This window comes from Moschus berezovskii, chromosome 2 (genome assembly GCF_049115385.1).
Source record: "Moschus berezovskii isolate FMDL1 chromosome 2, NW_MosBer_1.0, whole genome shotgun sequence".
NCBI lineage: Eukaryota > Metazoa > Chordata > Mammalia > Artiodactyla > Moschidae > Moschus > Moschus berezovskii.
The window spans coordinates 80,998,612-81,015,324 of NC_142461.1; the positions used below are offsets into that span (position 1 = coordinate 80,998,612).

The 16,713-nt window shown below is 37.4% G+C and overlaps 1 protein-coding gene across 1 annotated transcript in view; it reads right to left on the reverse strand.

Annotated features, from left to right (window-relative positions):
- The window catches only part of LRP1B (LDL receptor related protein 1B), a 2,241,805-nt gene that overhangs the window by 44,842 nt on the left and 2,180,250 nt on the right, over positions 1-16,713 (reverse strand). Inside the window, exon 85 of the mRNA XM_088842364.1 lies at positions 1,868-2,042. Coding sequence (XP_088698490.1) covers positions 1,868-2,042 — 175 coding nt within the window. The remainder of the gene's footprint in view (positions 1-1,867; positions 2,043-16,713) is intronic.

The window sequence follows — 16,713 nt, forward strand, 5'->3', positions numbered from 1 at the left end:
CATGAAAATGAAAATTGAATGAAAATCCATCCATGGGATTTTCCAGACAAGAGTACCGGAGTAGGGTGTCATTGCCAGCAACTGTTGTTTATCCATTCTTACATATAGTTTTCCAAAAGGATGTTTAAGTCAGGAACTGTAATGTGGGACTTCAAAAGTCTACTCAGGTTATGGGTTCCAGTGTTTCTAGGTTGGTTAAGCCAATATTGTCTGTACAGTAGGCAATAGTGAGGGTCCTAAGAATCCAACCCTTCCTTCCTCACATGGAAGTGACCTGTATGATGGAAACAGTATGTGTCTCTGCATGTGCTTCTCCAAGATAAACTGGGTTGGAAACTATGCCTCTCAACCTCTCTTACATGATAGTCCACAATTTCCTGGGTGAATTAAATGTAAAGAAGATTCTACAGGGCATTCCTGACATGGTACACTGGACATAAAGAAAGATGTATGCTCACTAACTGAAATCAAATTCTGCCATGCTCAAGTTTCATCACAAAGAACTGATGAATTGAATGAGCAACCATGATTTTGATAGTTTAAATAAAAATGCATTTTAATTTTATGTACTTATCAAAGGCATTTATTATAATTAGTCATATTTTTCAATGACTTTAGTTGAAAAATAATGTACTTTCAAATGACCCAATTTGAGGGCTTGCGTAAATGTCATTTATAATGACAGCACAAATCATACATAGATTAATTCTAAACTGAGAGTAAATAAAAAAGAAAAGCATGTTGATGCTGTCTGTAATAAAATTTTATTGGACCTTGTTTGGCAGAGTAATATAACGCAGGGCTGGCACCCTCGCAGAGGCTATCTTGGTGGAAGCTGTGGCATGAACATGTTAAGCTGTGGCATGAACATGTTAAGGTGAGAAAAAGCATATTCTCATTTATTATAGACTTAGGGCAAATGATTGGAGAAGGAAATGGCAACCCACTCCAGTATTCTTGCCTGGAGAATCCCATGTACAGAGGAGCCTGGTGGGCTACAGTCCAGGGGTCAAAAAGAGTCAGACATGACTGAGTGAGTAACACACACACACAGGGCAAATGATACAGCCCAATCATTTGTAAGCCCTTCATTTAAAAGGGTGTGAAAAGAAGTTCAGAGTGAGAATTTATCTCTAACCTCTGTGGCATAAATCTGTTTCATGACAGAAACTGAATGCTACTCTTTAGCTGCAAAGTTCGGTCTTCCATTCACTTGATCTCAAAGCCAAAGAGCAAAAGGCAGTGTAACAAAAATGAAATTGGATGTCTTAATTGTAGTGGCTTCCTAGGAAGCATCATTCCTTCTGCTAATTTTAAACCATAATTTTCCAAGTCAGATAAAAAGATTAAATTTTGTTTCCATTTAACAGGTCTTTTTCTCCTTTCCCAGAGGATCACTTTGTAAAATCAGAAAGGCAAATATTCATTGCTGATAATAATGATGAGACAAAAGTCCGAGCTATTCTAATTTAGAAGTAACATAAGCTTTTTGAAGGTATGTTGCTTTTCACTTGTGCTTGCCTATTATTAGGAATATTCTATACAGGGAATGAATGATAAGTGTTCATGTTTCCCAGAAGTACGTTAACACTTTTTGAATAAGTTTTGGTTTAATTAAAATGAATTGAACTCTCTTTGTAGGTAAAAAAAAAAAAAAAGAAAGAGAGATAATAGAACACTTGCCATATTGAATTTCTGATTCATGTTTATGTTTGACAGAGAACAGCAAAATTCTCTAAAGCAATTATCCTTCAATTTAAAAATTAATTAAAAAATAATAATTTACAATGTTCTCGTTGTTTTTGACAGAATGTTATGTCCTTTTGGGTTCAAATGCTTTTATAAATTAAGTTAACTGTCTACTTACTTGCAAGATATATCTTCACTGTCTTTATTTATAATGCAATGTCCCCCATGGCACCTTATACATTTGTCAATTTCACATTTTGCCCCTTCATAGCGTATTGGACAGACACATTCCACACTTCCATCATCTCCAATGGTACAGGATTCAGAATTTACACAGTAGTGATGACACACATCTAAAAAGAAGGAACAATATAGAAATAAAATTGTGTAACAAAGTATTTTTCTTTCATTTTTTTTTTTCCCACACTGTGGAATTTCTACAATCAGGGATTGAACCCACATTCCTGGCATGGGAAATGTAGAGTCTGGACCACCAGGGAAATCCTACAAGATGTTTTTCTTGAGTCACAATAAATGTTACCATTTTACTTAATATTTTAAAATGGTCAATGTATAAGTAGATTAATTTACAAGAGCAACTTGTAATTACATGTAACCAGATTTATTTAAGAAAACCATTGATTCCTCTTTTTGCCTGAGTTTGCCATCATTTCATCTTGCTAAGAATTATGTTGATATATTATATCAATATAAGTTGTATTGATATATTGTATTTATATAATAGATATAATATAATATTAGTTATATTGATATAATACTAACTGACAAACTCTATTAGTCCTGAATTTTAAAATTTAAGTTCTCAAATTTCTCAGCTTTCCTTCTAAGGAACAATATTTCTGTTATTCTGGAATGAAGATAAATCCTCACGATTTATTTAGATGTCATCTATCTTTGTTTCTCTTTACATCTCTTTTCATCTGAAGAACAGAGTAAGTATGTGAATCTTACTCCTTCACTAGCCCTTAGTGGAGTGGAACAAAGCCTCTCTCTACATGAGCCAGGAGACACAGATTCAATACCAGGGTAATGAAGATCCCCTGGAGGAGGAAGACAACCCACTCCAGTATTCTTGCCTGGAGAATCCCATGGACAGAGGAGCCTGATGGGCTACAGTCCACAGGGTCAACAAAAGTCAGATACGACTTAAGAGACTAAACCACCGCCACCACCACATGAGCCAGAACAGCCAGTATTTCCAATCACCTGAGCAGGAAAGCAGGTAGACGTTGTGCCTCTCATGGAGCCCCAATAGAAATGCGGACTGAAAGACTAACAGATCCATCATGGGTAGAAAGTGATAACAGAAGTCTAGGCCATTTTCTCCTCCCAGGTTAGAACCTGACATCTCATCAGTCAGAGGGAAAAACCTCCATGAAGTCTGAACCCTTTGCTTTGTAAGATGTTTCCTACTGAGCACTTCAGACAATTTTCTCAACTACAAAGGAAGACTTCTTCAAACATTTCCATATCTCTTGAACATCAGTAATAAAAAAAGACCATTTAATAAGAACCACATTGACTTTGCAATTAGACATTTTGCCTCAGTCTTCTGAAAAACAAACAAGTCTATATGTATATTGACACATCGATATTTTTTAATTTACCACATTCACAATATTGAAATTTATAGAATTAATACAAATAATCTTAAGCAGAAGAACTTACTGAATTGATCGCAGACCTAGTGTTTGAAGCTGCAATTTCCTTACAGTTATCTAATTGTGAAGCAATATTAAGTGTGATTAGATGAGGTAAAAGTCACAATTCATAAACTTTAATCTGCTATAAGATGATTGTTGTGGGTAAAAAAAGTTAAAACCTAATTTATAACCTTCATGCTTGTATATTTATCTAGCCTTTTATTAAATCAGACAGAAATTAAATTTATTGACAGGCTTACTTCGTATTTATGGAAATTTATTTCAAGCATTCTTATGCTTGCTGTTGCATTATGCCAAGTATCCTCATTGAGATTCAAAGCTTAAGTTTACTACTAAGGGTCTTGGCTATGTTTAAGAAAAGAAGCACTTTCAAAGGGTGAGAGACTTAAAGATCTAAAAATTAAGTCAATGTTAGTGTCTGTCCATTATGATGTCTATTTATAGTTGTTCTAGGCTTGGCAGGTAGATAATGTACACAACACAAATTCTGTTTTTATTAATATTTGTGAAGAATGTATTAACAGTAGCCTATATAATCATCTAATACCATCTACTATGCAGAAATCTCTAAAGAGCAATTTTCCTTAGTTTGCTAGATACAACTTATTGACAGAGAACTTTTAATATTGTCTTTAATTGCTTTAAATTTCATCCATTGGTCCTGGTTCATTTTTCTGATGGGATATAGAAAACAGCTGATGTATCTTTCCAAGATCTTCATATTATGAGGTTTTTTCCACAATGGATAAATTCATCAGAATCATGTAGGTGACTGACTTGCAAATGCAGATTCCAGTTTCTTTTCCTTTCAACCACTACCACTCCAGAATTCCAAATTCTAGATCAGATTTGAGGCCCGGGTGAAGCCCATGAGATCGGATGAGTAAACAGAATTTGGGAACTAGGGAATGTAAGAAATCTGAAAATAATTTTACTGAGTAGCAAATGGACTACATTGTCTAAGTCGCAAATAGATTTGATTGAAATAGCTTATTTCTTGACTAACTTTGGGAGCCCTAATTAAAATGTAATTTTAACCTAAAATTTTGAACCACATTGTTTTTAAAATCACTTCATTGAAAAGACCTAAGAAACTAGGAAAAGTTGAATTAACATCCTGAGGGTTGATGATTGCCCAATACCATACTGTAGCAAGTAACAGTTTGCTTGCACTTTTCTTGCATGTATTTAGCACTTTAGGGTGCCAAAGGTCAAAGTTAAAAACTTACCTACAATTTACTAATTAAAAGTAATTGTGGATAATAAATTAAATCTGGTTTAGACTGAGAACATAAAGATGTAAGAATATACACAACTCATTAGTATTCAAGGAAATACAAATTAATACATTAAAGAAATACCTTTGCACTTCCACCAATTGATTACTAATGTCAAAACTCTCATAACACTAGTAGTGGGAATATAAATTGGTTCAACTGATTTGGGAAATAATTGACAGTATCAATTATATTAAATTTGAGGGGTTCCCTTGTGGCTCAGTGGTAAATAATCTGCCTGCCAAGTAAGAGACATAGGTTTGATCCCTAGGTTGGGCAGATCCCCTGGAGAAGAAAATGGCCACCCACTCCAGTATTATTGCCTGGGAAATCCAGGCTACAGTCCATGGGGTCGCAAAGAGTCAGACACAACTTAGCAACTAAGCAACAATTACATTTGAACATGCCGTGTGTGTGCTGTGTTCAGTTGCATCTGACTCTTTGCGATCCTATGGACTGTAATCCGCAAGGCTCCTCTGTCCATGGGATTTTCCAGGCAAGAATAATGGAGTGGGTTACCATGTCCACCTCCAGGGGATCTTTCCCAACCCAGGGATTGAAACCCCGTCTTTTGCATTGCAGGTGGATTCTTTACTGCTGGGCCACCGGGAAAGCCCCAAATTTGAACATACCCACACTTTATGACCTAGCAATTTTACTCTTAATATACTGTATATGCAAGAGAAAAGCATGCACATGTGCACAAAACATGTCCACAACATGCACAGAAACTTTTTTAGAAATAGGCAAAAGCTAAAAAATAATCTAAATGTCTATTATAAGAAGAATATATGGAAATAGATAAATGAAAAATGAAAACATTAGTTATAAGCAACAACATGCAAGAATCTCATGAAAATAATAATGAGGAAAAAAATGGACAGAAAATACATGTAGTATGTTTTATTTATGTAAAGTTCAAAAGGCAAAATGAATCTGTGGTTTTAAGAATCAAAAAGGAGTCATTTTGAAGAGAAAGAAAGAGGTAGTGATGAAGAACACCAGGGAGCTTGAGATAATAATAATGCTCATTCTTGACCTGAATGGTGGTTTACACTGATGTGTACACCTGGGGATAATTTATTGAATTGTATACTTGTGATTTTAAACATTTCTATGTATATCATGCTTCCACAGAAAGATTTCTTTTTAAATCTAATGGTATATAAGCTACAAAAAGAATATTTTATAAATTCTGGTTAGTTTGCTAACTAGGTTAATAGGTTTTCTCTTTATGGATAATATTTTTAAAAGGAATTCATAGTCTGTTTTTTATGTTTTAAAGGAAACTCTCCATTCTCTAATGATTTTAATATATTTTTAAGCATGTCAGCTGCACATTATTCAAAGCTGCTGGCCTCATGGCCTAAAAACGTAACCTAAAGAATGTAAAAAAAAAAAAAATCGTTTGCTTAAGATAAAATTGTAAACAGGCGTTAGAATATACAGTTAAATAATTACAAATTGCATACTGTTAAGCCATGCCATGTTTTCCCTCTAAAAAAGGAAGAAATAATTTTAGACTCAGAACCCTTTCTCTACAGATATTCAAATGGAAGACATTTCATGTTTTCCCAGTATATGTTTAGCACTCTATGCAAAATTGAACTTTAAGGACAGAGATTTGCTCACTATATTCTAGCCTGGCCAGAGTTGCTTCCTAATATCTTCCTATGAAAGTTTTCTATCTCCCATTATTAGGCTTAAGATGTGGAGCATGTAGAAGATGTTGAATTACATGCCTGCTGGATTGTTTTCTGCCTCTCTGTTAGTAGTGTAGGGTCCAACACTTTGAATGTACATTCTCTCCCTCCTTCCCACTTTCCTCCTTCCTCTTTCACTCTTCCTTGTATCGTCCCCTTCTTCGAACCTCTTTCTTTCTTTCTTCCTTTCTCCCTCCCTTCCTTTCTCTCTCTCTTAAAGTCTTCCCTATTTACTCAAATTCAACTCCAAGATTTCTGAATACAGGAGAAAGTAGATCTTACTTGATAGGAGACTTCAGCAACTCATATTTAAATTATCACACAAGCATTGGGTACTTGTAAATTGGAAGTCAAAATAATTCCTTCAAAAACTCTGTTATTTCAAGTTTAATCATAACATGATATATGTAAGCACAGGAAAAAGTTTAAAACATCTGATGGTTCTCTCTATTTCCAAATTTGGTGACTCAATCAAAGTTCATGTTCTCTGTAATTGTCTCAATATCATGATAGGAATGCATAATAAGTCTTAGGAAAGCTACCTAATTTCTCTCTCATTCTCTTTTCTGTCATAATCCACTTTGATTTACAAGCATCTGTGTAAAACTTGCAGAAATATATGTTGTATTTTTATCAGTGTCCCACCTCTGAAAGTGAAAGTCAGTGAAAGTCACTCAGTTTTGTCCAACTCTTTGCCTCCCCATGGACTATACAGTCCATGGAATTCTCCAGACCAGAATACTGGAGTGGGTAGCCATTCCCTTCTCCAGGAGATCTTCCTGACCCAGGGATCAAACTCAGGTCTCATGCATTGCAGGTGGATTCTTTACCAGCTGAGCCCACAAGGGAAGTCCAAGAATATTGGAGTGGGTAGTCTATCCCTTCTCCAGGGGATCTTCCCAACCCAGGAATCAAACTGGGGTCTCCTACATTGCAGGTGGATTCTTTATTAGCTGAACTACCAGGAAACCCCTAACTCTATATACTTTCAAATAATTACTACATGTTCAGTTACTCAGTTGTGTCCAACTCTTTGTGCCCCCATGGACTGTAGACTTCCGGGTTTCTCTGTCCACGGGATTTCCCGGTCAAGAATACTAGAATGTGTTGCCATGTCCTTCTCCAGGGGATCTTCCCGAAGCAGGGATCAAACCTCTGTCTCTTGTATCTAGTGCATTAGCAGGGAGATTCTTTACCCCTGACACCACTCATATTTAAATTCTATCTCTTCAGTTATTTATTTGCTAAAAGGAATATTTCTTTAGCACTTCCCAATCCAGCAGAAGTTTAACAAAGTATAAAGAAGTATATTATATGAGAAGGCTCCTATGGTATGCAATTGTTCACTTTAGTTCTAAAGTCTTTCTTGATAAACTCAGAAACAGAGAGAAGTTAAGCTGTAACTGGAAAAACATTTTTTTTTTTAATCCCAGAGCACTGAAATTGCTTACCTTATACAGCTAACCACTTTAAACATTAAAAATACTTTAAAAACATTTTGAAAGCAATCTTTTTATAAGATAGGTACTCATTTTCTTAACTAAAATATATTAGTATTTTTATTAATGTTTCATTTATCATTCTGTCAATTATTTATTACAGAAGTTTCATAGCCATCTCTATTGTTTTTTTATTTCAGTTTTAAGTGAAATGTTACTGATTATGAATCGTAGACAAATATAAATAAAAAACTTAATTCTTCCCAAAGAATAAAAGAGTTGGGAATGTTGGTAGTTGGTTAACACAAAGGTGTACCACAAAGGGATCATCTTCTAATTTCTGACACATAGACACACATGCACTCACACACTCACAAACACACATATACTTTGCTTACAAAAACAACCATCTTTTCTTTTAAATTTTATGTTTAGCTTAATAATGATTGGCACTGAGAGAAAGTAAAAAAAAAAAAGTGTGACAAACTAAAAGAAGAAAAGTTCAAAGAAAATACAGCTGACAAGAGACATTTTGTTCAAGGGGATAAAATAGGGAAGGAGTTGAAGAATAAAGGTTGAATATGAGTCTACTCAGATTGGCCTTTATTTATTTAACAGCAGCAGTCTGGAATTTATGGAAAGAAAAGCATGTGGGACAATATAATTGATCTAATTTTGAACACCATGTTGATAAAATGGCTCTTGAGAGTCCCTTGTACTGCAAGGAGATCCAACCAGTCCATTCTAAAGGAGATTGATCCTGGGTGTTCATTGGAAGGACTGATGCTAAAGCTGAAACTCCAATACTTTGGCCACCTCATGCGACGAGTTGACTCACTGGAAAAGACTCTGATGCTGGGAGGGATTGGGGGCAGGAGGAGAAGGGGACGACAGAGAGTGAGATGGCTGGATGGCATCACCGACTCGATGGACATGAGTTTGAGTGAACTCCGGGAGTTGGTGATGGACAGGTAGGCCTGGCGTGCTGTGATTCATGGGGTTGCAGAGAGTCGGACACGACTGAGCGACTGAACTGAACTGAACTGAACTGAATTGATTATTTACTGAGGAGATCCAACCAGTCCATTCTAAAGGAGATCAATCCTGGGTGTTTATTGGAAGGACTGATGCTAAAGCTGAAACTCCAATACTTTGGCCACCTTATACGACGAGTTGACTCACTGGAAAAGACTCTGATGCTGAGAAGGATTGGGGGTGGGAAGAGAAGGGGACGACAGAGAATGAGATGGCTGGATGGCATCACTGACTCGATGGACATGAGTTTGAGTGAACTCCGGGAATTGGTGATGGACAGGGAGGCCTGGCATGCTGTGATTCATGGGGTCGCGGAGAGTTGGACACGACTGAGCGACTGAACTGAACTGAACTGAACTGAGGACATGTGTATGACTAAGTGTATATTGAGAGTTGTGAGAAAAACCCATAAATACAAGACAGGACACTAGCTCTCAGAGAGCTGACAACCCAACTGTGAGGTTACAACAGGAATCAAAAAGCTGTTAAGACTGATCTGAATAATGTCTACTGTGGCAACAGCCTATATAAATTACTGCCAACAAATCTTCCTTAGTTTAGAACATTCCAGCTCATAAGTTTTGATCATTTTACTGACCTGAATGGCATAACAATTGAGATTTCTGCATATAGTAAGAAGGAGAAATAATGAAATGTAATTAATCTGTGCTAAGAAAGTAGAGATTACCATGAAATTATATAATAACAATTTATATTAACAATATAAAAATTGTTATAACCTCTGTAGGATAATTACACTAAGAACTGCATTGTAGCACCAAACACAACCATGCAATCTAAAGGACAACAGTGGATATACAATTACAGAGTATTCACATGGTAATTAGGTAGATAGTAACTGAAGGATAAGTGAATGGCTATTTTCTGCAATAGAAATGGAATAATTTTCAAAGGAGATCATTCTTGCACTCTTTCCTTTTTAAGCAATCAGAAATATGAGATAATTCTTCAATACTTTAACAATATCTTAATAGACTGCATAAAAATATATGCATGTATGAGGATATATACAGGTTTATGAATATTCAAGGAGAGCCAGATGCCTTTAAAATCTCTAGCTGCATTTAACTTCTTTCCCAACTATTTCTTTCCATTGGAAAGTAATTGCCAAGACCATTTAGCTATTAACTCATATTTGCACCCGGGCTATTCACATTGTAATAGTTAGTGAAGTGTGAAATATATTTAAAAAGAGGAAAACCAAATCCAAATATACAATCTAAACTCCAATACTTTGGCCACCTCATGAGAAGAGTTGACTCACTGGAAAAGACTCTGATGCTGGGAAAGATTGGGGGCAGGAGGAGAAGGGGACAACAGAGAGTGAGATGGCTGGATGGCATCACCAACTCGATGGACATGAGTTTGAGTGAAATCCGGGAGTTGGTGATGGACAGGGAGGCCTGGAGTGCTGTGATTCATGGGGTCGCAAAGAGTTGGACACAACTGAGCGACTGAACTGAACTGAACTGAAACAGGAGTTGAAGATACTCAATAAGAATAATGGGGAATCTGGAGAGTCTTTAATTAGTAATACAGGATGGCTATACAGGGGAGACTAAATTATACAATCCAGCGTACGAACATCAATTGTCTTACATCACTGAATTTTTATCTGATCTTTGAAAAAGCGTTCTGTGAATTGGCTTTAAGATTCATAATTTAAATAAGTATTTGACAATTTAGGACCACACACACACACACATAATAAATTAAAAGTAGAATGGAATTACTTTCACGATCCAAGCATTCTAATAACTGAGCTCCAGTTTTAGTGCAATGCACACTTCACATTCACCATTATATAACTGTGTCCCAGGAGCAGTAGGGTGCATGAATTTTGCTAATATTTTCCCTGCGGGGAAGTTTGTAGTTGCTTCCACATATGTATAAAAGACAGAAAAATTTCCAGAAGAATCAACAATGGTACTTTGTAAACTTTTGACGAATACTTCCACTACAGTGATATAATGAACAGAAAGAAGAAATGAAATCATTGACAAAAATATGAAGGACTTGGAGGTTAAATTCAGCCCTTCCTCTGGCTAACAATGTGACCTCATCTAAGTTACTTGACTAACTTCTCCAAAATGCCCTTTGGTCATCTTTGAACAAAGTCAGTATTACTAAACACTCCTGAGATTTTGTCATGATTTCCTCCTCAGCCATCCATCCTCAAGAATGCCCTTGATTCCAAAAAGGCCAATGAGAGCGTATTTGAGCAAAATTAAGGAAATAACAATTACAATGATAATAAATGCTCCTTTTTAGTTGTTTTCTATATGCCAGGCACATGTGTTTGTTTTAATCTGATATTTAGTCTGATAACATGGTATTATCCTCATTGTATAGGTAATCACACTGAGGCACAGATAGGTTAAGCAACTTACCAGAGATGACACAAGAAAAAGTGAGAGAACTGAAATTCAAACGCAAATAAGCCTAACTCTAGAGAATAAACTCATTTTTCTTATTCAATTACATCCGGGAAAAAAAAATACAGAAAATAATTTTGAAAATCTTCGATGTTTTCTTTTCCTTACATGTGTCTAAAACTGAACAAGTCTCCATCTACATAGATATCTGAGGGTCTAACCACCAGTCAGAATGCTAATGGACCATGTCAGGGCAAGCCCAGGAGAGTTTCCCTGATGCCATCCAGACGTGCAAAATTGGAATTCAGAAACTCAATTTGGGTGCCTATGCCTCATCCAAATATTCACATTTCACATGTCAATCTCAGCCTCCCATCTCAACCCAGTGAATACGTGCTTCTCTAGTCACTGGTAATCGGTGGATGGCACTAGACCCCTACTTGAAGGGAATACTTAATTATCCATATGATATATTCAATATCAGGCAGGATCAGCTCTGAATAACAGTCAAGAAATCACAAAGTAAGACATTACCGAGTGTCAGAATTTATTGATATCTAATTTAGCTAATTTAGGATGAAAACATTTGGAAGATTTTCTGGAAAAGTTTTCAGATTCTTAAAAATGTTAATAAAAGTGATGGTGGCCTTTTTTCTATGAAGTCAGTTTGTCACCTATCATAGTTTAGGAGCAAAAAGGTAAAGTAACTTGCATAATTTGCTTAGAATTTTACTATTGTTTTCTTTAAAGTATTATATTAAGAAACAAAAACAAATTTAAAACTACTAGAATGTTCTTTTTCACATTCCTCCAGTGTTTTACACAGCCAGAGGTATTTTAATAATTAAACTTACAGCACAGTCCTAAATATATCTTCAGAACTGATTTTAATAAAGTAGGCAAACATTGTATCCAGGTATGCCAATTAAACATTCACTAGGGAAAAATGTGGGCACTACTCTGATTAAAGCTGATAAATTTTCATCAGGAAAGCATGCCTAAGAAAATTAGCATTTTTCTAATGTATTGCTAATAATAGAAATATATCCCAAATATTTTATAGAGAAAACTGCAAAAATTTAAAGAGTAAAATTTATCTTGAGCAAATAGTGCCATCTCTAAGTATCCAGGTTAAAGGAAAACTGAAAATTCAGCAAGATGATTTAAAAAAAAAAAACAACTTTGACTTAAGTGAGGCATATGGGGTGGGATTTTAAAAGTGCCAGTATTTAAATTTTCAACAGGCTGTTGTTTCAAAACGCATATTAACAATGATTGCAGTTTCCCTGGTGTTGCAGTGGTAAAGAATCTGCCTGCCAATGAAGGAGACAAGGGTTTGATCCCTGATCCAGGAAGCTTTCACATGCCGTGGAGCAATTAAGCCCATGTGCCACAGCTATTCAGCCTGTGCACTCAAGCGCAAGAGCCTCAACTACCAAGTCCAAATGCCATAACTACTGAAGCCCATCAGTGTACTTTAGAGCCCATGCTCCACAACGAGAAGCCATTGCAATGAGAAGCCTATGCACCACAACTGAAAGTAGCCCCTGCTTGCTGCAGCTGGAGATAAGCCTGCGCAGCCATAAATAAATAAATAAAGACGGAGTCAATAATTTTAACAATAATCAAAAATTAACTCATAAAACTCACGGTAATGTTTTGTTTTTCAAGTAAAATCTGAACACTTTTTGTTTATAAAGGATATTCTGGGTTGAATATTTCTCTATTTTTAAAGCAATCCAGCTACAGAAGTTTTGGGCAGGTAACGATAAAGTGGGAGAGAATCATCTGAGATTTGAAAGCAAGCTGACTTGCAGAGAATAGCTAAATACAGTCATCAGTTCAGTACAGTTCAGTTGCTCAGTCGTGTCCAACTCTTTGCAACCCCATGAACTACAGCTAGCTAGGCCTCCCTGTCCATCACCAACTCCTGGAGTTCACCCAAACCCATGTCCATCAAGTCAGTGATGCCATCGAACCATCTCACAATCTGTCGTCCCTTTCTCCTCCTGCCCTCAATCTTTCCCAACATCAGGGTCTTTTCAAATGAGTTAGCTCTTTGCATCACATGGTCAAAGTATTGGAGTTTCAGCTTCAGCATCAGTCTTTCCAATGAACACCCAGGACTGATCTCCTTCAGGATGGACTGGTTAGATCTCCTTGCAGTCCAAGGGACTCTCAAGAGTCTTCTCCAACACCACAGTTCAAAAGAATCAATTCTTCAGAGCTCAGCTTTCTTTATAGTCAAACTCTCACATCCATACATGACTACTGGAAAAACCATAGCCTTGGCTAGACGGAACTTTGTTTGCAAACTATGTCTTTGATTTTTCATATGGTGTCTAGGTTGGTTGTAACTTTCCTTCCAAGGAGTAAGTGTCTTTTAATTTCATGGCTGCATTCACCATCTGCAGTTATTTTGGAGCCCAGAAAAATAGTCAGCCAATGTTTCCCCATCTATTTGCCATGAAGTAATGGGACTGGATGCCATGATCTTAGTTTTATGAATGTGAGCTTTAAGCCAACATTTTAACTCTCCTTTTTCACTTTCATCAAGAGGCTCTTTACTTCTTCTTAACTTTCTGCCATAAGAGTGGTGTCATCTGCATATCTGAGGTTATTGATATTTCTCATGGCAATCTTGATTCCAGCTTGTGCTTCTTCCAGCCCAGCATTTCTTATGATGTACTCTGCATATAAGTTAAATAAGCAGGGTGGTAACATACAGCCTTGACGTACTCCTTTCCTATTTGGAACCAGTGTATTGTTCCATGGCCAGTTATAACTGTTGCTTCCTGCCCTGCGTACAGGTTTCTCCAGAGGCAGGTCAGGTGGTCTGGTATTCCTATCTCTTTCAGAATTTTCCACAGTTTATTGTGATCCACACAGTCAAAGGCTTGACATAGTCAATAAAGCAGAAATAGATGTTTTTCTGGAACTCTTTTGCTTTTTCAATGATCCAGCAGATGATGGCAATTTGATCTCTGCTTCTTCTGCCTTTTCTAAAACCAGCTTGAACATCTGGAAGGCCAAGTTCACATATTGCTGAAGCCTGGCTGGGAGAATTTTAAGCACTACTTTACTAGCGTGTGAGATGAGTGCAACTGTGTGGTAGTTTGAGCATTCTTTGAGCATTCTTTGCCTTTCTTTGGGATTGGATGAAAACTGACCTTATCCAGTCCTTTGGCCAATGTTGAGTTTTCCAAATTTGTTGGCATATTGAGTGCAGCACTTTCACAGCATCATCTTTCCGGATTTGAAATAGCTCAACTGGCATTCCATCACCTCAACTAACTTTGTTCATAGTGATGCTTCCTAAGGCCCACTTGACTTCACATTCCAAGATGTCTGTCTCTAGGTGAGTGATCACACCATCATGATTATCTGGGTCATGAAGATCTTTTTTGTACAGTTCTTCTGTGTATTCATGCCACCTCTTCTTAATACCATCTGCTTCTGTTTGATCCCTACCATTTCTGTCCTTTATTGTGCCCACCTTTGCATGAAATATTCCCTTGGTATCTCTGATTTTCTTGAAAAGATCTCTTGTGTTTCCCACTCTATTGTTTTCCTCTATTTCCTTGCTTTGATCTCTGAGGAAGGCCTTCTTATCTCTCCTTGCTATTCTTTGGAACTCTGCATTCAAATGGATATATCTTTCCTTATCTCCTTTGTTTTTTTGCTTCCCTTCTTTTTACAGCTATTTGTATGGCCTCCTCAGACAGCCGTTTTGCTTTTTTGCATTGCTTTTCCATGGGGATGGTCTTGATTCCTGTCTCCTGTACAATGTCACAAACCACCATCCATAGTTCATCAGGCACTCTGTCTATCAGATCTAGTCCATTAAATCTATTTCGCACTTCCACTGTATAGTCATAAGGGATTTGATTTAGGTCGAACCTGAAAGGTTTAGTGATTTTCTCCACTTTCTTCAATTTCAGTCTGAATTTGGCAATAAGGAGTTCATGATCAGAGCCACAGTCAGCTTCCAGTCTTGTTTTTGCTGACTGTATAGAGCTTCTCCATCTTTGGTTGCAAAGAATATAATCAATCTGATTTCAGTGTTGACCATCTGATGATGTCCATGTGTAGAGTCTTCCCTTGTGTAGTTGGAAGAGGGTGTTTGCTATGACCAGTGTGTTCTCTTGGCAGAACTCTGCTAACGTTTGCCCTGCTTCATTCTGTATTCCAAGATCAAATTTTCCTGTGACTCCAGGTGTTTCTTGACTTCCTACTTTTGCATTCTGTCCCCTATAATGAAAAGGACATCTTTTGGGGGTGTTAGTTCTAGAAGGTCTTGTAGGTCTTCATAGAACCATTCAACTTCAGCTTCCTCAGCATTACTGTTTATGGCATAGACTTGCATTACTGTGATAGTGAATGGTTTACCTTGGAAACGAACAGAGATCATTCTGTCATTCTTGAGATTGAATCCAAGTACTGCCTTTTGGACTCTTTTGTTGACGATGATGGCTACTCCATTTCTTCCAAGGGATTCCTGCCTACAGTAGTAGATATAATGGTCATCTGAGTTAAATTCACCTATTCTAGTCCATCTTAGTTCACTGATTCCTAGAATGTTGATGTTCACTCTTGCCATCTCCTGTTTGACCACTTCCAATTTGCCTTGGTTCATGGATCTAACATTCCAGGTTCCTATGCAATATTGCTTTTTACAGCAGGGAACCCTGCTTCCATCACCAGTCCCAGTCAAAACTGGGTGTTATTTTTTCTTTGGCTCCATCCCTTCATTCTTTCTGGAGTTATTTCTCCACTGACTTCCAGTAGCATATTGGGCACCTACCAACCTGGGGAGTTCATCTTTCCGTGTCCTATCTTTTTGCCTTTTTGTACTGTTCATGGGGTTCTCAAGGCAAGAATACTGAAGCGGTTTGCCATTCCCTTCTCCAGTGGACCACATTCTGTCAGACCTCTCCACCATGACCCAGCCATCTTGGGTGGCCCCACATGGCATGGCTTAGTTTCATTAAGTTAGACAAGGTTGTGGTCCGTGTGATCAGATTGGCTAGTTGTCTGTGATTGTAGTTTCAGTCTGTCTGCCCTCTGATCCCCTCTCTCAGTGCCTGCCGCCTTACTTGAGTTTCTCTTACCTTGGACGTGGAGTCTCTCTTCACAGCTGCTCCAGCAAAGCACAGCAGCTGCTCCTTACCTCTGATGCTGGGTAGCTCCCCTAGGGCGCCGCCCCTGCCCTCGGGCATGGGCTAGCTCCTCTTGGCAGTGCTAGTGTGCGCCATTGCAGCCTCCGCACTCGTGTGCTGTCACAGCACTGGATGATGCTAACTCAAAACCATTCAAGTGAATAGCATGAGATGACTTAAAAATAGAATGAGTGAGTGAAGGTCACTCAGTCGTTTCCATATATTTGCGACCCCATGGACAATATAGTCCATGGACTTCTCCAGTCCAGAATACTGGAGTGGGTAGCCTTTCCCTTCTCCAGGGGATCTTCCTGATCCAGGTTTTGAAAC